This window comes from Neofelis nebulosa, chromosome 17 (assembly GCF_028018385.1).
Source record: "Neofelis nebulosa isolate mNeoNeb1 chromosome 17, mNeoNeb1.pri, whole genome shotgun sequence".
In the NCBI taxonomy this organism is placed as follows: Eukaryota; Metazoa; Chordata; class Mammalia; order Carnivora; family Felidae; genus Neofelis; species Neofelis nebulosa.
In genome coordinates, this window is record NC_080798.1 from 9,528,287 (window position 1) to 9,549,534 (window position 21,248).

General features: G+C 59.7%; 3 protein-coding genes across 4 annotated transcripts in view; 1 reads left to right on the forward strand and 2 right to left on the reverse strand.

The window, feature by feature from the left end:
* The window catches only part of GRIN2D (glutamate ionotropic receptor NMDA type subunit 2D), a 38,643-nt gene extending 38,185 nt beyond the window's left edge, over window positions 1-458 (reverse strand). Inside the window, exon 1 of the mRNA XM_058707900.1 lies at window positions 246-458. The gene's annotated coding sequence lies outside the window, so the exon portion shown is untranslated. The remainder of the gene's footprint in view (window positions 1-245) is intronic.
* A 1,608-nt stretch (window positions 459-2,066) lies between these two features.
* On the forward strand, window positions 2,067-9,519 carry KDELR1 (KDEL endoplasmic reticulum protein retention receptor 1). The gene is made up of 5 exons (XM_058707959.1): window positions 2,067-2,382; window positions 3,105-3,205; window positions 3,503-3,661; window positions 7,402-7,654; window positions 8,745-9,519. Exons 1-5 carry the CDS (start codon window positions 2,292-2,294, stop codon window positions 8,777-8,779), a joined length of 639 nt encoding a protein of 212 aa, XP_058563942.1. The 5' UTR covers window positions 2,067-2,291; the 3' UTR covers window positions 8,780-9,519.
* Window positions 9,520-12,232: 2,713 nt separating this feature from the next.
* On the reverse strand, window positions 12,233-21,132 carry SYNGR4 (synaptogyrin 4). 2 transcript variants are annotated; one of them, XM_058707957.1, is made up of 5 exons: window positions 21,017-21,132; window positions 19,862-20,061; window positions 14,230-14,467; window positions 12,853-12,992; window positions 12,233-12,525 (listed from the first exon to the last, which is right to left on the reverse strand). In XM_058707957.1, exons 2-5 carry the CDS (start codon window positions 19,952-19,954, stop codon window positions 12,292-12,294), a joined length of 705 nt encoding a protein of 234 aa, XP_058563940.1. In that variant the 5' UTR covers window positions 19,955-20,061; window positions 21,017-21,132; the 3' UTR covers window positions 12,233-12,291. The 2 variants fall into 2 exon arrangements, with proteins under 2 accessions (XP_058563940.1, XP_058563941.1); XM_058707958.1 differs by having other exon boundaries at window positions 20,904-21,018.
* Between the last annotated feature and the right edge of the window lie 116 nt (window positions 21,133-21,248).

Genomic DNA, 21,248 nt, shown 5'->3' on the forward strand with positions numbered 1-21,248 from the left:
CGGACGCAGGCAGGAGGCTCAGAGTCCAGGTACACACCATCCATCCGGGGTTGGGGGGGGGGGGGGGCTGGGGGGAGGCAACTGGGGGGCCCGCGACACCCAGGCAGGAGGCTCAGAGTGGGTACAGACAGACAGACCCCTCCCTCCCTCCCTCCCTCCCTCCCTCCCTCGGCCGCCGCAGCCCTTACAGACACACCCCCCCTTCGCCAGCCCGGCCCCAGACACCCTGACACACAGATCCTCACCGGGCAGATGGCAGGCGCAGGAGAGACCCCTGGGGGCCGGGCGGACCCACCCAGGCCGACACCCCCCAGCTGGGCACCGGTGGCGGAGGGCGGCTGCGGGCGGAGGGTGGCGGCAGCAGCCGCCTCTTGGAGGAGCTGGAGCGGGAGGGACTCACACGCTCGCTCTGTTCTCGCACACACACACTCACTCGGGATGCGATTAACATTCAGTCCCCGTCTGCCCCTGCTGGGAGACCCACAGCCCCCCCTCTTGGCCTCCCTGGGGACCCCTCCTCCTGCCAAGGCCCGGGGGGGGGGGGCAGGGAGGGGACCTCCCCCCCCACCAGCCCCCCAGCTCCGGGGCCTCTGCCTTCCTCCTGGGACGAGAGGATGAGGGGTCGCAAATAAAAAGGGAGGAAGTGTGTGTTGGGGGCAGGGGGAGGGCGGGCAGGGACCCAGAACCCAGAACCCAGCGTTGACACAACCGCTTGGGACCTGGACTCCAGGGCCTGGGGGCTGCCGCCCTCTGCCCCCTCCCCACTCTGAGCCTTGAGAAGGCCCTTCCCAGGTCCCTGTAGGACCCATCTTTTGGCTTCTATTGCCCCAGAAGGCCAGGCTTGCAAACTGGGTCTCCCTCAGGAAGCTAGGAGGCCAGGCTCCCAGCCCCCTCCTCTCTCGGATCCAGAAATTCAAGTCCCTGGACCCCTCTTCCCTCAGACCCTAAAGTCCAGCCCCCCCTGCTCCCCCCCCCCCCCCCCCCCGTCCCTCCTCCCTCAGGTCCAGGCCTCTGGGCCCCTCCTCCAGGCCCAGTCCCTATTAGGCACTCAGACAACCCGACCCCCCCAGCTCAGACCATCCTCAGGGGCCCCCCGAGTCCAGGACTCATGGATGTCACCCTCAGGCACCCAATCCATCCAGGCCTCCGAGGAAACCAATACCCCTCCTTTTATTGAGGCACCCTTGCCTCTGTCACCTGTGGGTACTCAAACATCCAGGACGAAAGTATTGTCTGCTTTCCTCTTAGACACGGCCTGACCCCCGGGAGGGTCCGCCAGGCCAGCTGCCCAGCTCCTGTCCCTCATGCTAGAGAGGCTGGGGCCAGCGTGCCCTAAAGCGCTGGGGCGGGGCGGGGGGGGGGGGGAGTGTAGTGCAGGACACCCGGGCCCCTGCGGGCAGACCCCGGAGGGTTTGTGTGCGTGTAGACGTCAGTGAGGGGGCAAGGCTGTGGGCTCCAAGCCGGGGTGAGGGCTCACATCCCTGAAAAAGAAGAGTCTGGGGACCTGAACGTGTGGGTCCCAGAGGGAGGAAAGGACTGTGCATCTCGGTTCCCGGCCAGGGTGCTTGAGACACAAGTCTGTGGAGGTGGGACCCTCAGTCTCAAGGAAGCAGGGGCCGAAATCTTGGGTCTGAGGGAGGAAGGCGGCTGAGGTTCCAGATCCCTGGGTCCTGGGGGATGGAGGTGCTGGGGTCCAGACTCCTGGGTCTGAGGGAGGGGCTGGGGGTTTGCTCTCTTGTCTTTTAGGTGGGTTGGAGCCGGAGGCCCCTGAAAAGGCCAGCGTCCGGGTCCTTGTCTAGGATGTTTAGAGCTCCCAGACGGCCCTCCCGAATCGCTGACAATGGCAGGGGCTGGGAGGCCCGGCTGCCACCCTTGCAGAGGCACAGACCGCCTGGAGGAGCCGGTGCCGGATTTGGGGGCTTCAGATCCCAGGGACCCCGCAAATTCCTAGCAGGCAGCCTTGGGGGGTGCCTTTAGCGCCCATTCCGCCAACCGGGAGGTACGGGGTAGGGGGCGCCCGAGAGCCGGAACTCCGCCTTCGGGGGCGGAGCCTCCCTCCGGACTCCTCCCCCTCCCGCCCTCCTCCCTCTTCCCAGCTCCTGCTCGGCCTCCAGCTCCGGCCGCGGCTCCCCCTCCCAGAACCCCCTCCCCGGAGCGGAGCCCACCGGAGGGCCTCTCTTCCGTCTCCCCCCCCCCCCGGCCCACCCACCCGGCCAGAACAACAGCCCCGGGGGGCAGACCCCCCGCCAGCCTGCCTCCCTCCTGCCCAGCCCTGCCAGACCCCCCAAAGCATGAATCTCTTCCGATTCCTGGGAGACCTCTCCCACCTCCTAGCCATCGTTTTGCTACTGCTCAAAATCTGGAAGTCTCGCTCTTGTGCCGGTGAGACGCCCACCGGGGCGGGAGAAGGGGGGAGAGTGCGGGGGACATCCCTGGACTTGGGGAAGGGCTTTGGAGGCACGGGGGGGCCGGGTCTCTCTCTCTCTCCCCCGCCCTCTCCCCCCCCCCCCCCGCTCCCCACAACGGCTTGCTGGGGATCCCCCTTCCAGGTCCGGGGTCACCGGCGGGTCAGCTCCCTTCCCCAGACTAGGGGTGCATACGATGTGGTGGGGGTGGCTCCAGGCACCCCAGTCAGCCTCCCCTGGCCCTTCTCCGCTGGCCCCGGGGGGGTTCGGGGCTGGGAACGGGGAGCCGTGGCAGGCAGGGAGGTGGCTGGGAGTTGGTGACGTGGACCGTGGCGTCCAGGAAGGGAGCGGGAGAGCGGCGGCCGGTGCCCGGGGGGGGCTGAGGTCAAGTGGGGGCGCTTCCGAGCCCCGACCTGGGGTCCGGACTGTGGGAGGACCCTGAGGGGGCCGGGAGTGGCCATGAGGCCTAGCCTGGGACAGAGCCTCGGGCTGGAGTAGCTCCGGGGCCGGGCTGCCCCCTGGCTGTGGGCCGTGGGAAAGGGCCCTGCTCCGTCGGGGAGGGCTGGGGAGGCCTCCAGGGACGGCTGCCCTCCAGAGCCGGCTCTGGGCTTGTCCCAGGCTCGCCGGCCTCGGTTTATTCCCCCTCGCAGCCCGCCTCCAGCCCCCCCCCCCCCCCCCAACTCTCTCTCTGGATCGCAGGGATTTCAGGGAAGAGCCAGGTCCTGTTTGCAGTGGTGTTCACGGCCCGCTACCTGGACCTCTTCACCAACTACATCTCCCTGTACAACACGTGCATGAAGGTACAGTCTCTCCCCCCTCCACCCCCCCCACCTGCTGGCCCCTCCTGAGCAGGGAGTCTGGTCGGGGTCCTAGGGAGGAGGGAGTATGGATCCCAGACTTCTCCGTCCAGGGGAGGCAGGTTCCAGACTCCTGCCTGGGTCCGAGGGAGAAGGGGGCCGGAAGTGAGGACTCCTGGGCCTGAGGGAGGAAGGGGCTGGGGTTCCAAACTCCTAGGTTCGGGTCTGTGGGAGACTCAGGCCCCTTGCTTGGAGCTGAAGCGCCCTTGTCCTCACCCTCCCCGCCCCCCCCCTTGACAGGTGGTCTACATTGCCTGTTCCTTCACCACAGTCTGGATGATTTACAGCAAGTTCAAGGCCACGTACGACGGCAACCACGACACATTCAGGGTGGAGTTCCTCGTTGTTCCCACGGCCATCCTGGCGTTCCTGGTCAACCATGACTTTACACCTCTGGAGGTAGGCTACCTGGCAGGGTCCCTGGAGTGGGGGGTGGCCGGACAGCTGTTGACAGTGGACCCTCTCGGAGGTTGGCTCAGACTTCCTTATTTTAGGACATACAGGTTCAGCACGCGGGTTCAGGAGTCAGATGATATTAAGGCAGAAATAACAGTAGCACTTGGTGTCGTTCGTGCGCGTGAACTCATTGCTTGGTACAGCGGACCCATTTTACGGATGAGGAAAATGACGCTTAGGGGGGTCTAAGTGACTTGTCCAAGGTCGTCGGCTGAATGGACAGCTCAGGAATCGGGAACAGGGGCTCTGGAGCCAGGCTACTTGGGTTTGAATCCCAGATCTGCTACTTTCTGTTAGCGGGACCACGGGCATGTGACTTGACTTCTCTGTGCCTCAGTTTCCCTATCTGTAAAGTCGAGGTCAGGTCGCTGTGAGGATTTTACGGATTACGTAGCATGGTCTCGTGGTGAAACGCGTAGACTCCGGAAGCAGAGAGTGGGGATTCAAAGCCAGCTTCTACCGCGTGGCAGCTGTGGGACTTTGGGCAAGTCTGTAATGTTTCTGTGCCTCAGTCTCCTTGTCTGGAAAACGGGATGGTCAATTCCTACTTCATAGGGTTCTTTTGAAAAAACTTTTTTAGGGGCGCCTGGGTGGCGCAGTCGGTTAAGCGTCCGACTTCAGCCAGGTCACGATCTCGCGGTCCGTGAGTTCGAGCCCCACATCAGGCTCTGGGCTGATGGCTCGGAGCCTGGAGCCTGTTTCCCATTCTGTGTCTCCCTCTCTCTCTGCCCCTCCCCCGTTCATGCTCTGTCTCTCTCTGTCCCAAAAATAAATTAAAAATGTTAAAAAAAAAAAAAAAAAAGAAAAAACTTTTTTAATGTTTATTTATTTTTGAGAGAGAGAGAGAGACAGAGACAGAGTGCAAGCAGGGAAGGGGCAGAGAGAGAGGGAGGCACAGAGCCCGACACGGGGCTCGAACCCACAGACCGTGAGATCGTGACCTGAGCCGAAGTCGGACGCTCAACCGACTGAGCCACCCAGGCGCCCTCAAGATATCTTTCTAAAAGCACTGTGCAGGCCAGACAAATATGACGGAGCATGACTTGGGCCCACAGGTCCCAGGAATGTCCGAGGGAGGCTGCACTGTGCCGTGGCGGGAACCCTGGGATTGGCGGTAGGCCGCGGTCTTTGCGAACGTCCCATGCTTACCACGTTTCTGGAGCACTTACCCATGTTATAGATGAGGAGACTGAGGCCGGGGGAAGGCACTGGGGCTTGCTCTAGGTGGAGGAGGCCGGACCAGAACCCAGGACCCCTGACTCCCACTTTTGCAGTCAGCTCATTCAGAGGGGGGGAGGTCACTTGTGCAAGGTATTGGCGCCCACTGGGTGCCTGGCTCTGTGCTGGCTATTCTGAATCCCTCGTCGTCCTGTCTGACCCCTCGGCCACCCGGGGCGCAGACCTCCTCATCCCCATTTCTTGGAGCGCTAAGGTGAGTCTCAGAGGGGAGAGCTCGTAGGATGGGATCCCGGGCCCACCTGCTTTCAAAGCCCATGCTGTTAGTTGGTGCGTGCTAGTAAGAAACTTCTTTTTGAATCCTCGAAGGAAACTATTCTTTAAGAATTCGGACGTCACGTTCTCGCGGTTCGTGGGTTCGAGCCCCGCATCGGGCTCTGTGCTGACAGCTCGGAGCCTGGAGCCCGCTTCGGATCCTGGGTCTCCCTCTCTCTCTCTCTCTCTACCCTTCCCCTGCTCGTGCTCTCTCTGTCTCTCTCTCAAAAATAAACATTAAAAAAGAAAATCAGACATCACGAATAGATCAAATAGACACGAGGAAAACGTGACCTTCCGTCTCCTCTCACCTTATAATTCTCTTCCCCAAGGGTGACCCCAGGGATGACAGCTGGGTGTGTATCAGTTTAATGGGTACGTTTTTTTTGCGAGCCTCAGTCAACCTGAGTTGCTAAGAGCCATGCTCGAGGACTCTGAGTGATTACTGGAGCCCTAGCACCAGTGTAGGAATACATTTCTACCTACATTGGAGCTGTGCATCCTTGGGCCTCAGTCTTCTTATCTGTATAGTGGGGATAATAATAGGATTTACTTCACAGGATTGAGACATAAGCCAGTTAATACCCATAAGGCGGTAGGGCAGTGCCTGGGATGTGGGAGGTACTAGGTAAGCGTGAGTTGTTACGAATACAGCCTGAGGTCCCCACTTTTCTGTCCCCAACCAAAACGACTGAGGGGGAGCCACACCTGCCATCTGGCCTGGTCCTCTCAGGGGAGGTTTCGGTGGGTGTGGGGACCAAGAGTCCCCCCAGGTGGGACTTTCAGATTGCCGAGGACTGAAAAGGGGCTGGCAGATGTCTGTTGCCTCTCCGTCCCCCTCCGACGCTGCCCTGTCCGGCTCACCAGTGATGCTTGTGACCGCTTCCTAAATGGGGGCCCGTGACGGACAAGCGAACGGGAGGCTTGTTCTCATTCACCCATTCAGTCGTTCACCGAGTACGTGGCTGGCACTGTGGCCGCGGGGTGAGCTAGACAGAGGATCCTGGGCCTCACGGAGGCCGCTTTGTTCTGGTGAGAGCTGCCAGGGAGGAGCAGAGGGGGTGATGTGACCGTCCTGGGGTAGGACCGGTCAGGGGAGGCCCCTCTCAGAGGTGATTGACGAGTGAGGCTGGAAGGAGGTAGGGGAGGCAGATTGCGACAATCCGCAGGGAAGAGCTGGGGGAACAGCAGGTGCAAAGGCCCTGGGGCAGGATGGAGCTTGGGGGACCAGAGCGAAGGCCTGGGTGGCCTCACCCTGGAGAGCGAGGGAGGAAGTAGGAGATGAAGCTGAATTGGGTCCTGAGGGCCAACTTAGGAATTTGGATCTTATTCTGGCTGTGATCAGCAGCGGTGACTGGAGGATTTTAAGCCAGGGAGTGACAGGATGTGATTTGTGTCTCTGAAGATTGCACGTTGAATGTCGTCCCAACAAGGGCACGGAAGTCATCCCCATTTTATTTTATGTATGTATTTGGTTTTTTGTTTGTTTAAAAAAAAGTTTTCTTATTTTTATTAAAAAAATTTTTAAATTGATTTGAGAGAGAGAGAGAGAGAGAGAGAGAGAGAGCGAGCACGGGGGAGGGGCAGAGAGAGAGGGAGACACAGAATGTGAAGCAAGCCCCAGGCTCCGAGCTGTCAGCACAGAGCCCCACGTGGTGGGGCTCACTCGAGAACCGAGATATGTGACCTGAGCCGAAGTCACATGCCTCACCCACTGCGCCCCCCAGGCGCCCCAATTCCCATTTTAGAAATAAGGAAGGAGAGGCTCAGAGAATCTGGGTCTCCTGCCCAAGGTCTCGTAGAACGCAAGTCTCAGAGCCAAGATTCCGACCTGCTCTGCCTTTTGAAGGGGCAGGTGCTCGAGAGCCCTGCCTCCGGACCCTGGGTTCGAATCCCGGCCGCGCCGCTTACTGGCCCCGTGGTGTGGGGCAGATCTCTGGGCCTCGGTTCCTTCGTCTGGAGAATGGGGATGCCAGGGACAGCATCTCACGGGGCGGTCGTGAGGATCAGAAGGGAGAAGAGATGCGCCACGGGCAGGGCAGCGTCTGGCACACGGTGACTGCCCAGCGAGCGGTCCCGTGTCGCCGCGCCCGTGCCCGCGCCGCCAGATTCCAGCCTCCGCCTTCTCTCCCGCCCCGTCCCCTCCCGCCTCACCCTGCTCTCCGCCCCTGCTTCTCCGTCCCCCCCCGCAGATCCTCTGGACCTTCTCCATCTACCTGGAGTCGGTGGCCATCCTGCCGCAGCTGTTCATGGTGAGCAAGACGGGGGAGGCGGAGACCATCACGAGCCACTACCTGTTCGCCCTGGGTGTCTACCGGACCCTCTATCTCTTCAACTGGATCTGGCGCTACCATTTTGAGGGCTTCTTCGACCTCATCGCCATCGTGGCGGGCCTGGTCCAGACGGTCCTCTACTGCGATTTCTTCTACCTCTACATCACCAAAGGTAGCCGGCTGCAGGGGACCCCGCTCCTGCCCCCGCCCCGGGGCCCAGGCTCCGTCTCCGCGGCCCCGTCTCCCTCTAGGGTGGGAAGGTTCCGTCTCCCAGGGTCTTGGGTCCCCGGCTCCCGGCCCTGCTGGGAATTCAGACCTCCAGCCACCCTCCCCCGCCGTGCGGCGGTCGCCTTGGCTCCTGCGTCCCGAGGAGAGACCAGCAAGGCATCAGGGGCCTGCCTTCTGGCAGAGCGGCTTCCTCCCTTGACCTCACGAAGGGCGGGCATCCCTCTCCCCGGCCCCTGGGCATTTTGGGGAGGAAGAGACAGGACAAAGAGGGCAGCACTGGCCTCCGACTCTTCCTCTCTCGGAACCTGTCCTGAGGGTCCAGATCCCGGAAGGAAAAAAAAAAAAAAATCAGTTCCTATCTCCCCAACCCCAGCAGCGCTCCGAGAAGGGAGGGTCTCCTCCCTGTTGCTTGACCTCCGTCCTCACCCTTAGGGACTCAGGCCCACAAAGATTCATTCATTCATTCAACCAACCCACCACCCACCCACCCGATCAACCAACAACTGTGTTGGGCCCTTCCTGGGGCCCCGGCCACGGCCAGGCTCTGGGGGTGCAGCGGAAGGAGAAAAGGTGGCCCTTCCCCTTCCCTGGGTTCCGAGTGGGGGTGATGGCGCGCGAACAAGGAGAGAGAGATGGTTGCAAACAGGGAGAAATGCCGAGAGAGAAGGAAACCAGGGATATGTGTCAGTGAAGAACGGGGGGCTGCTTTACACGGGGAGGTGGCCAGAGGAGACGACGGTGAAAGCAGGGACCCGAGAAATGAGGAGTCGGTCAGTGCGAAGGAAAGCGGGGAGGTGGTGGAGGGCGGAGGTGTGGAGGCAGCTGGCCTCCGGGTTAAGGCTGGGAGGGTGTGGGGGGGCACCTGGCCGGCCCTGCCGGACTCTTGGACCCCATCCTTCCGCGATCTGAGGCCTCGACCCGAGAGTCCTTCGAGGACCCTCGAGGACCCCCCGCCAGCCCAGCGTCCCATCCGCAGGGCCCCTTGGTAATGCTCCCCCCTCCCACCCCCCCGCCCCTGCTCTGTCTCCTCGCAGTCCTGAAGGGGAAGAAGCTGAGTTTGCCGGCATAGCCCTGGTCCTGGCCATCCGTCTCCTCGGCAGCCCGCGAGAGGCAGAGGAAGGCAGCAAGAAGACAAGAGCCTTCCCGTCCAGGGGTGACTTTTTAAAGAACCAACCTCTCCGCACTCCCCAGCCTCCCTCCTGCCAGGTTTCAGGGGGGCGGTGGAGGACCCGAGTCTTGGGGAACTCAGGACCTGGGCTGTTTGTAGTTTTTTGCCTTTTAGAGAAGAAAACAAAACAAAAAAAAAATCTTTCCACGATTTAGTTTTTGATTCAGATGACTCCTTTTCTCTTCTACTCTCTGGCCCCCTGATTTTTATAAACTGTTTCCGAGTGTCCTGTGGGGCAGGGCAGGGTCCGAGATCTTTTCCCTCCCGCAAGCCCCCCGGCTCCCTTCCAGATCCTACCCTGCCAGCCCCGCCAGTTGCCAAACACTAAATCTGCAGACACCCACCCTTCTGACCTCCCCCCGCTGGCCATGAACACGGCACCCCCCAAAAGTTCTGGAATGGGGAGAGGGAGGAGGGGAGGGACGGTCTCCCTGATTTTTCAATGCAATTTTTTTCCCAGAGTTTGGGTTTTTTGGTGTTGTCCTCATTTTTTTGACAATTGAGGGGGGCGAGGGGCTGGGCGTGGCAAGGGGGCTGGCCCGAGGGTCAGTGTGGCTCGGCCGCCATGTTTTTGTACAGAATTGACGGTTGATTCTTTGTTCTCTTGAAATAAACCGAGGAAAATGATGCCTCTTTCGCTACTCCTTGCCATCTCTCTGGTGTTTGCGGGGTCCCTCCCAGCCCCTGTCTCTGCTTCTGCTTTATGCCGTTGACGGTCTGGAGGTGACCGAGGCCTGGGAGGGGCAGAAAGGTGAGACACCGGGTTCCCCGAGACTCTGAGCCGTGTCCTCACTCCTCATGGCTGTGCTGGGGAAGAGGTTTCGGAAGAAAAAAAAAAATCTTGAAGATTCTCTTTACCTTGGCACAGAACCTCCTTGGCGCCTTTCCCGAATCTCAGGGTTACAGAGGGCCTTCGAGAGCGTGTGTTTTAGAGGTCACCAATAGGCAGCCCCTGTCCTACCCCTATTAGGCATTTTGTTGAGCTGCTCTATCTTTCTAGAAAGAAAAAGAAAGAAAGAAAGAAAGAAAGAAAGAAAGAAAGAAAGAAAGAAAGAAAGAAAGAAAGAAAGAAAGAAAGAAAGAAAAGAAAGAAGAAAAGAAGAGAAAGAAAGGGAGAGAGAGAGGCTGGCTCTGTTGCCAGCCTTTCAAAATCAGATTTTCACATCGAAATCTGGATTTCTGGCTCCTCTTGAAAAAAAATCTGTCACTCTGACAATGCTGGGTCCTCGCTTCCGGGTGGCAACAGATGGCTGGAGCTGAATGGATGGGCTGTGGGCCTTCCACTGCCATCCCTGGGACTTGGCTGAGGGGTCGCCACCATTTATTATCCAGCCCCACGCTGTCGGGCTTTTTTTTTTTTTTTTTTTTTTTTGTCGGTTGGTTTGGTTTGCTCGTGTGGAGTTAAAAGGAAAAGATTTTCGACGTCTCCCTGCAGATCGGCTCACCCCTGGCCCGTGTCCTTCACGCGCGTTCCCTGCCCGGACCCCAGGAGCCTTCGGGGGTTTGCCTCCTGATTCAGTCAGACCCCCTCGATGCCTGCCGAGACCTTCCTGAGGCGTGTTGGGTTCTGCAGGCTGGCTCTGGAAGCTTCAGGGGGGCGGGGAGGTGGCGTTTCCCAAGTGTCAGCGCCGGGCAGCGTGCGTTCCACGGTTGGGTCCGTGGGACAGTCCGGGGCAGCCCTGAAGGGGGCGGGGCACTTCGTGGGGGAGGAAACCAAGGCTTCCGGGGCAGGTGGCGAAGGTGGGGTTTGTAGCGGGGCTCCCCGACGCCAGAGCCTGCGTGTTTGGCCACTGCTGTGCGGTTTTTCAACCGTTGTTGCTTCTTCTAGACCGGCGGGACCGGTCCCTCTGTTGAGAGGAATTGTGCCCAGAAGCCTGATATGGAAAATGCTTGGGTTGACTCAGGGCTGGCGGGTGGCACATCTCCGCATGTGGTCTGAAAACCATCAATCTAAATCTGGTCCGAGTCTTTAGTTTTCCAGCCAAGACAGTTCGGCCCGGAGCAATTAAGTGCCACATCCCAGCTTGTCCAGCGGGCGACGGAGTGGGGACTGGCGCTCAGAATCCCCGTTCGAACATCAGAACACTGCCCACTCCGCTGCCCTGCTGCCTTTTCCCCAGATGCCCACAGGGACCACGTCCTACTTATTTTTGTAGCTTCAGGACTGAGCATGGGGCCTGCCACAGAGAAACCTAAAAAAAAAAAAGGGACCATAGAACCCACGTGTGATCCCCCCCACGACTGGTGTCCCTTTGTCCGGTTTGTAAATGAATGCTCTGCAGGCCACAGTGGCCCTTGTGTGGGTGTGTTTTGTTTCGCCTGCATAACATTAACTTTTTTTTTTTTTTTTTTTTGCTATTCGCTGGGAACTAACTCCACACAAAAAGAAACGGATTTCTGATTGTTCTAGAAAAACCAGAAGGTTCTGGAGCTTTGCTGTCTGATACGGTAGCCATCCGCTCTGTGCAACCATTAGGACTTGAGATCTGGTGGGTCCGGACCAAGACGTGCCCTCCGCCGATCTCGGCAACTTCGTACGGGAGAATGTAAGAGGCCTCGTGTTTATACCGGTGACGTGTTGAAATGAAATTAGTGATATTTTGCATATACTGGGTTAAATAAGATACATGAAAATTAAGTTCACTGCTTTCAGCCGGCTTTTCTGAATTTTAAACTAGACAGTTTAAAATTCCGCCCCGGCTTGCATTACATTTTAATTGGACACCCCAGGCCCGCGGTGCCGAATGGTGGGTGCTGAGTGGAGGCCGCGGCTCCAAGGCACGGCCCCTGTCCCCATCAGTCCCTTACTGGGGGCTTTGCCCACAGGGGCCACCTGCTCGGCCTGCGACCAAATTCCAGTCGCCTCCTGTGTTCTAGAATAAAATCCCTTCCTCTTCCCCAAGACGGGCTTGCAAATGTTTGCAGACAAGGATCGCCCTTGGTCCCACTCACCGACTCACCGTCCCCCGTTCCTTGGTTTTGAGTTGGGACCCTTGTCACTGGGGTGAGTGGAAGGGTCGATCCCAGTGTTGGCCCTGGTTTTTCTTAGTGGTCTCTCCATGGGCAGAAGCGTTTCCCGTCTCTGAATGTGAGCTTGCTCGACCATGCATCGGGGCGCCTCGTGCCTCCTTCCTATGGCCATCGTGAGCACTGAAGGGCCCCGAAGGAGTGTCCCCTTCCTGCCACCACCTCTGTAATCTGCTCCCGTCACGGTGGTACCCATATGGAGAGTCTGGGAGGTAGTATGGAAACGTGGCTTGCCGCAGAGACCCCTGAGGCGACCTGGGAGGATTTCTCCCCGCCCCTGGCCACTCAAAAGACCAGAGAGGAACGGACATGAGAAGGACGGAGGGCTGTTTTCGGAAACCCTTCTGGAGGGAGGGTTACCTCTTTACTGATGCGGAGGGGGATGTTCAGTTGTCGGGCATCATGGCGAGGCGGGGGGCCTTCGGTGTGGCCAGGTAGGGGGAGAGGGCAGAGCTGGCGTAACTCAGGCTGTTGGGGCCAGCGGGGGGTGTGTTAACAGGGCTGGCAGCAGAGGGCGGGGAGAGGGTGGTTAGCGCCACACCACCCCCATCCAGGGAGCGCTTGTAAGGGGCTGGAGTGTCGTTCCGGAGCTCCTGGAGGGCCAGGTAGGCCTGGAATGCCTGTGGGCAGAGAAGGGCACACCGGAGGCTGGCTCGGGTCGGGCAGGGAAGCGGGGGGACCGGGGCCGGGGACTGGCCTCGGGAGGGAGACACGGGGCGCGGCTGCGCCCACCGCTCACGTGGACAAGGGCACCCAGCGCGACGCCCGACGCCGGGCTGCACCCGCTCGGGGTGGGGGGCGCCTTCTTTCCAGTTTTCCCAGTCACAGAGGGGGCTAGCAGAGGCCCTGGGGGGCGCCCTGCGCCACTCCCAGGGGAGCTGAGGTGGGGGGGGGGGGTGTTCCAGCCCCCCGGCCCCGCCCTGAGGAGGGCCCCCCCCCCAACTCACCCAGACGAGGACGGAGAAGAAAGTGAAGGTGATGGCGGCTTTGGCGCTGCTGCTTCCCAGGAGGAGCCCTTCGGGGGGTGAGTGCTGCCACTGGTTGGCCAGGAAGCAGAAACCCACGAACCAGATGCCTGTCCACAGGACTGGGGGGGCCACAAGAGAGAAGAGGGGTGGAGGGCCGGGGGGGGGGGGAGTTGGCCCAGGAAGGGCGGCCGGGTGCGGGAAGCGTGGGGCGCCGCCGGGCAGTCCTCTCCGGGAGCCACCGCGGGCCACACATGGCAGGTTGCGTGTCAATCACTTAAAACAGGATTTAAACATGCCGCCCCTCTGTTGCACCGGCCACACCTCGAGTGCTCAGTGGCCGCGGTGGCCGGTGACTCCCATAGCCGGGAATGCAGGTGGGAACATTCCCAGCCTCACAGAAAGTTCTCTCGGATGGCCCTGGACTCAGTGACCTTTGGGGGTCCTCCCAGCCCTGAGATGCTGGAACCCAGCCTGGTGCGGAGGAGGAGGAGGAGGAGGAGGAGGAGGAGGAGGAGGAGGAGGAGGAAGGGAGGAGGGAGAGGGAGGGGAAAGGAGGGGGAAGGAGACAGTTGAGATCAGACTGGGGGTGGAAAGCCCAGGGCCTGAGGTAAAGGAACTCATTATTTAGCGCCTACTGTGTGCCAGTCTCTATCTAGAGCACTCGGCCAGTGGTTAGGATGTGAGACTTCGCTCCGAAGCCTGGAATTGCCACTTAGCAGCTGTGTGCCCAATTACATAATCTCCTCGAGCCTCAGTTTCCTCCTCTGCCCAATGGGGACATGACTTCCCACCTCAGGTGGTTCTGAGGGACAAATGAGACGAGGCACGTGGAGCCCTTGGCTCTGTGCCTGACACGTGGGAAGTGCCCAGAAAAGGTCAACGTTACTAAAGGCCTCCTTCCTCTCCTGCAGCCTCAGAAAAGCGCTGCCTTGTGGGGGTTTTCATCCCAGCTTCTGCTGAAGCCCGGAGAGGGGAAGAGAGCCGCTCGAGCCCACGGGGCGACGAGGCGCCCGAGTGGAGATTTCAGACTCCAGTTTGCCTGGCTCCGGGCTGGAACCCCACCTCCCGCCACCGGGTGGCTTTTCAAGAAATGTTCTGTGAAGAGGGGAGGTGAATGCGAGGAAAAAGCAGGGCAGAAGGGAGGCTGCTAGAATTAGCCTGGGGGTCAGAAGAGGTGACCCTCACGCTGAGTCTAAAGGATGAGTAATAATTCCCTGGAGGGGGGAACCAGCGGGCGCAGAAGAGCTTCTGGAAGGGAGGGGCGAGGCTTCAGGTCACGTGTGGGGGACGGTGGCGAAGGGAGGCGTCCTGGGGGGCCGAGGGGGCGGCTCTGGGCGGGCCGGCGCAGGGGCTCACCAGCCAGGATGAAGTCCAGGAGCTGGAAGGCCGTCTTGAAGCGGCTGCTGCCGATGCGGCTCTCGTGGGTGTCCAGGGCGAGGAAGGCCAGGCAGGTGAGGAAGGCCAGGAGGCCGGCCCCCACGGCGAAGCCGCAGGCCGTGCTGTTGCTGTTCAGGACGCAGTGGAGCCTCGAAGACTCCGCGTTGTTCTGGTGGCCGTCGGTCAGCAGGGAGGAGAAGACGACGAGGGAGAACACCTATGGGGACGGGGGTGGGGGTGGGTTCCCAGCCGCCTGAGCGGAGCTCAGAGTCCACCCGATCTGTGTCTCCTCCCAGGTCCCCGTCCGGACCCTGGGCCCCGCTCCTTCTCCCCCTGTCACGTCCGCGGGGGCCCCCCCGAGCCTGTCCCTCCTGCTGCTCGTCTTGTCCACCCTGGCGTGGGCGTCGTCCTCTCCCCCTGGGCCCTCCCGCGCGGCCTCCTCCTTGGCCTCCCTGCCTCCAGTCTCGGCCCCCGAGCCCACTCTCCACCCCAAGGCCCCAGAGAGGTCCTTCCACGCCCTCCTGCGTGGTCTGTATCGTCCTCGCTCTTCCGGTCTCACCTCTCCCCACTCGGCCCTGCCTTGCCCACGCTCCCCTCCCGCCACCCCAGACAGGTCCCTGTTACCAGACCCAGGTGCCGATACAAAATGCCCAGTGTGGAGCCGGGGACACCACGTGAGGAACTCTGTCAGCATTTGCCATCACGATCGTTCTGCCTCCACCCCTCCCCTCTGCCTGCTCTTCCCCTTCCCTCCCCTCTCGCTTAGTTCCTATTTTTTTAAATTAAAAAAGTTTTTTTTAATGTTTATTTATTTTTTTTTTAATTTTTTTTTTCAACGTTTTTTTTTTATTTTTTATTTTTTTTTATTTTTGGGACAGAGAGAGACAGAGCATGAACGGGGGAGGGGCAGAGAGAGAGGGAGACACAGAATCGTAAGCAGGCTCCAGGCTCTGAGCTGTCAGCACAGAGCCCGACGCGGGGCTCGAACTCACGGACTGTGAGATCATGACCTGAGCCGAAGTCGGACGCTTAACCGACTGAGCCACCCAGGCGCCCCAATGTTTATTTATTTTTGAGAGAGAGAGCATGAGTGGGGGAGGGAGGGGCAGAGAGAGAGGGAGACACAGAATCGTAAGCAGGCTCCAGGCTCTGAGCTGTCAGCACAGAGCCCGACGCGGGGCTCGAACTCCCGAACTGCGAGATCGTGACCTGAGCGGAAGCCGGTTGCTCAACCGACTGAGCCAGCCAGGCTCCCCATGAAGTCAGATGTTTAACCGACTGAGCCACCCAGGCACTCCTCCTATTAAATTTTTAAAAATAAATTTATGAAATAGTCCAAACACACAAAAAAGTACGGAGCAAAACGTGACAAACCTTCAGTACCTAACAAACATTACCATTTTTCTCCTACTCACCCCCCCCGCCCCCGCCCCCGCCCCCCGCCACACCGTTTTTTTATTTGCTTCAGGAGTTTTTTAAAAGGAAAACAGAATAGGGGCGCCTGGGTGGCGCAGTAAGCGTCCGACTTCAGCCAGGTCACGATCTCGCAGTCCGTGAGTTCGAGCCCCGCGTCAGGCTCTGGGCTGATGGCTCGGAGCCTGGAGCCTGTTTCCGATTCTGTGTCTCCCTCTCTCTCTGCCCCTCCCCGTTCATGCTCTGTCTCTCTCTGTCCCAAAAATAAATAAAAAACGTTGAAAAAAAAATTTTTAAAGGAAAACAGAACCTCACAGATACAGCAGCCCCCTGCCTGTGCGTGCTGCGGACAGCAGGCTGTACATAGTACGACAGTGTTTATTTATTAAATGCCACTGAAGTTCCCCACCAGCGAGCCAGTGAGCGAGTGAGCGTGGGAGCCAGAGTCAGCCTTACAGCCACGCTAGGATGTGGGTACCACCAACACCCCCATTGCTTTCGATCATGGAACCCGGGCCCAGAGAGGCTGAGGAGTTGCCCAAAGCCAATCAGCTGGTAAGTGGCAGTGGCCATGGACGTTGCCTGGCTCCTGAACCTGTTTTAAGGCCCTGCTATACCGCCTCACGCTGAACCAGACGCCTCCGGGGCAAGGTTCCGATCAGTACAACTGGGTGGAAATTTGCCCGATGGCGATTGGCCCCAGACAGATATGGAAGGAATGGGTGTGTGTATGGGGCAGGGGGGAGTTGTTCCGGGGAGGCTTTTTGGATGACGTGGCAGGTCTGCGGAGTGTTGCGGGCTGCGGAAGGCTGAGGAATGAGGACGTTGTCTGGAGGGCAATAGGGAGCCACAGCAGAGCTGCGAGCAGGGGAGGATAGGGGCAGATCTGGGGCCTGTGTGCAGACAGACTGGGGAGGGTGAGACTGGAGGTCGGGAGGCTAGAGAGGAGGCTGCGGCCTGGGGTCTGGGAGAGAGTCAAGGTTTGAGCACCTACGTCGTGGGGTTGGATTTAGGAAGAAATAAAGGCAGGTGTGGATTGCGTGTTAAAGAATGAGAAGTTTTTCAGGCAGACGGGGAGGAAGGGCATTCCAGGGGGGCAGGCTGTGTGCGCAAAAGCCAGATGCTGCAGAATAGGGCTCTTTCAGGGGCTGGAGAGAAACCTCATCGGAGGGATCCAGTATGAGAGGAGCCTGGAAAAGTGGGCAGGAGCCAGACCCTCAGAGGCTTTGAACACCACAGAGGGGCCTGTACTTGGGAGCCATGGAGAGTGAAATTTCTTACTTGGATTTAACTTCATGCAGGGAAGTGTTCTGAGCAGAGGGTGGCCAGGGTTAGACGTGGCCCTGGAGTCTGAGAAAATCTCCAGGGTCACGATGGATTGGAGGGGGTGAGACCGAGCGGCCGAAAGACCAGAGAAGAGATTGGTGGGAAGAGGCCTGGGCAGAAATGCTGGGGCCTGAGCTGAGGTCAGAGCTCTGGGGAATCCAGTGACAGTCAGGATGTAAATTTGGACTTGGTGACTGACTGGATGTGGTGGTGTTGGGGACGGAGCAGGGGTGGGGGGAGGAGGCGAGGGGAAGGAATTCACTAGAATTTGGACTCCTCCCGGATAGAAGGGTGTGAGAGCCTTCTCTCTATGCCCAGCGCCAGCTTGGACCTCAGCCAATGCGTGCTGGAAGTCACTTTGGACACTTCTTTTCTCCTCCATTGGAGTCTCTATCCTCGGTCGAGCGTCCGACTTTGTCTCAGGTCATCATCTCACGGTTCGTGAGTTTGAGTCCTGCGTCGGGCTCTGTGCTGTCGGTGTGGAACCCGCTGCGGACCCTCTGTCCCCCCTACTCTCTGCACCTCCCCCCGTGCTCTCCCTCTCTCTCTCAAAAATAAATAAGCATTAAAAAATATCACGATCACAATAACAGCCAGTGCTGCTTTCGCTCGGCCCTATAGCATTACCCAAGGCTGTCCACATCTGTTCTCTGTTTCGGGGCCAGGAGTCCACAGAAGGGGGGCATCTCGCCCTGCTGCTTGGGGACAGAGCCAGGTCCAGGACTGGAAGGACCATCGATCACTTGAGCCTGTGTCCATTTTACCTGCGCTCCCTCCCTCGCGCCAGCCCCACGTGGTAGACGTTACTGATTCATTTCTGTTTCACAGGTGATAAATCGAAGCCATTACGGTGCGGTGGAAAGAGCCAGACGCGTCTGACTTTGCCAGCTGTGTGGCCTTGGGCAAATCACGCACCCCTTGGAGCCTCAGTTTCCCAGTCTGTCTCAGTGCTGTGAAGAGGGGGTGGGGGCCTAGGCCTGATGGTAGTTCTCATGACCAGAGAGGCGAAGTGTCCTCTCAAGGTCAGTCAGCGAAGGAGGGGGGGACTGGAATCCAACCCTCCTGACTTCCGGGCCCGTGGGCTGTCGGCCCAGTGACCCTGGAAACCTTGGGCTGTGGCGCACGCCCAGGGCACTGGAGACTCAGGGAGGGGGGCCCAGCTGGGCAGAAGGGACCCCGGCCCCCTGAAGCCAGAGTCCAACCTCCTTCCACACCCTCCTTGGCCCGTCCCCAGGGAAGGAGCAAAGATTCATCAGTTAAGGCACCAGCTGGCAGGCGGCAGTGAGGACAAGGGCACCAGCTGCCCAGAGACTCCCTACTGGGGAGCCAGGCCAGGGGGGAAGGAGGAGAGGGCGGGCGGGCGGGAGGCGGCGGGCAAAGTCCGTGACCAAAACGTCTGGCGCGGTTGGCGGCCCTTCCCTCCCCCTTCCCCACACCGGTCCGCGCCAGCTGGGCCTCCTTCTCCCTTGCCACCCACTTTTCCTTCCGGGGCTGTGGAGGCGCGAGAATCCTTTTGACTCGCCCGCCAGCTGGGTGACATCCTTGGGCAACCCCCCCACCCCCCACCGTGAGCCTCAGTTTTCCCTTGGGTCAAACAAGGGTAGTAACACCAGTGTCCCAGTAGTAACTCCTCGTGGTGACAAGAGCTCACGCCAGTGAGGGACTCGGATGGGGAATTCGTAATTCCCCTGGGGAAGAACGGCAATGTCCACAAGTCCCTGTCGATCACCTCCTTGGGCCTCAGTTTCCAGCTCCGTCAAAAGGACAGCAGAGGAGGCCCAGAGAGGCCCAGTGATTGGCTCAAGGTCACACAGCCAAGTCTGGGCTGAATGAAGATTTGAGTGCAGGTGCCTTGACTCTGGGAACGTGGTAAGGATCAAACAAACGCCTGTAAAGCCCTTGCTTGGTACACAGCCTGGCACACAGTGACCACCCCAATGCCTGGTATCTTAGGTCTATGTGATGTACTCTCTTCCCACCACCGTGCACCTCTTTCTTCCTAGGGGACCCAGACCCGCTCGTCTCCCGGTCCCTTGCCCGAGAAGTACAAAACGAATGGGTTCTGGCCTGTCACAGACCCTCACTTTGAATCCCGGCCCTGCCTCTCACTGTGTGCCCTTGGCCAACACTGTCCAATGGAACTTTCCGCCATGACGGAAATGCTCTAAGATCTGCATCATCCACACCGACAGCCACGTGTGGCTGGTGGCCATCTGAAAAGTGGCCGCTGTGACTGAGGAACGGAATCTTTTCTTCTTTTTTTTTTTTTTTTTTTTTTTTTAAATTTTTTTTTTCAACATTTTTTATTTTATTTTTGGGACAGAGAGAGACAGAGCATGAACGGGGGAGGGGCAGAGAGAGAGGGAGACACAGAATCGGAAACAGGCTCCAGGCTCCGAGCCATCAGCCCAGAGCCTGACGCGGGGCTCGAACCCACGGACCGCGAGATCGTGACCTGGCTGAAGTCGGACGCTTAACCGACTGCGCCACCCAGGCGCCCCCGGAATCTTTTCTTCTAATGAGTTTAAATTGCGAGAGCCACACGTGGCTTGTGGCTACGCCATTGGACAGTGCAGCCTTGGAACCGTGACTTAACTTCCTCTGATGCTGTTTTCTTGCTCACCCATGGGGCTCATAGCACGACTTGGACTTGGGACGAGTTGTTTCCTCCTGTGAGAGTTAGTAAGTGGTCCCAGTAGCACAGGGGCTATAGCTAGGTGCTCAGTAAAAGGTGACTTCGGTTATTAGCTGCCTTTTGCCTTGTTGTCCCCATCTGACCGCTTCCGTCCCCCCACCCTTTCCACCCTGTGTCTGCGGGGCAAAAACTATTTCCTGTCGCCCGTGGGGCAGTCGGGCCACAGGAGGGCCTCACCCCTGCAAAGATCCGGGTGATCGTCTTTGGCCTCTTCAGAAACTGCACGGCTTCACTGTCAGCCAGGTCCTGGAGGCTTTCAGGGATGTGCATGGCGGATGCTCTGCTCCTGGGGCCCCAGGAGGCGGGAGCAGGGATGCTGGGTGCTGCTTGCTGGGCGCCGCCGTCCAGAGGCTCCAGGCCCGCCCTGGGCTCGGCTCCTGCAAGACGAGACGGATGGTGGGAGGTTAGGGGCGCAGGCGTGGGGTGAAGGAGCTGCCAGGAGTCCCAGGAATAGGGGCACGGGGTAAAGGGTGCTGGGGTGGGGGTGGGTCCCAAGACTGGGGTCATGTGGGGTGATGGGTCTACCAGGGTTCTGAGGATTTGGGGCATGGGGCGAAGGGGCTGGTAGGGGTCCCAGAAGTTAGGGGTGCAGGGTGAGAGGGTGGCTGAGGGGCCCGTGAATTGGGTGCAGGGTAGGGGAGCTCCTGAGAAATCCGGAGATGGGGGTACAGTGTGAAGGGGTTGCTGGGGGTCCCAGGGGTCAGGAATGCAATCCTAGGAGGCTGTAGGGTGAGGGGGGCTGCCTGGGGCCCCCGAGGTGGAGGTGCAGGGAGAGGGGATCCCAGCGCAGGGAGGAGGCGTGGGGAGAGGGCTGGGATACCTCCCTGACCCAGAAGCCAAAGGGCTCATTCTAAGGACTGTGTTCTCTAAGGACACGCGAGTAGGACTTTTCAGGGACCAGGGGGTGCCAGACTGTAGATCGGCGTCCCCTGGGGGAGGTCTGAACCACAGGAATCCCTGCCACGTTTTTGGGTGACAGCACCCATAATGGAGGACCCAGGCATCTCAGGGTGGATTTCAGTCTGTCCTCGTGGCTTGGGGTTATTTTCGTAGGATGAGGGCCTCCCCTCCGAATCCAACTCCATTTTCCCGAAAGTGCTTTTTCCTCAAGCTGGGGGGGGGGGGGGGTGGATCTGGACCTCACAGGTCTGGGGAACATGGGCTCCGAACTGAGCTGTCCCGTCAGAATTAGGAGGCCACGCCCCAGGCACCAGGCTACCTTTTTAGAACTGGAGTCTTCCCTTTAAGGACCTGGAATGGGGGTGGTGGGGCTTGGGGGTGATGCTGCCTGAGAAAGGGCCACCCCTACTCCGGAGGCCCGGTCTGCGTCACCTGGAGGCGGGCGCTTCCTTCGCCCACCCTTCGCTCCCGGTCTCCGGCGCCACCTCCGCCTTCTTTTGGTTCCGCTTTTTCCCGCCTTTTCGCTCCTCCACAGCTGATTGGCTGCGGCCAAGTCCCGCCCCCCCCCCGCCCTTTCCCCGCCTACTCGGGAGCGGACACGAGCGGGGGCGTGGCCTCGGCGGACGTTGGGCCGCCCGCCGTTGGCTGGCGGCGCGCGGAAGCC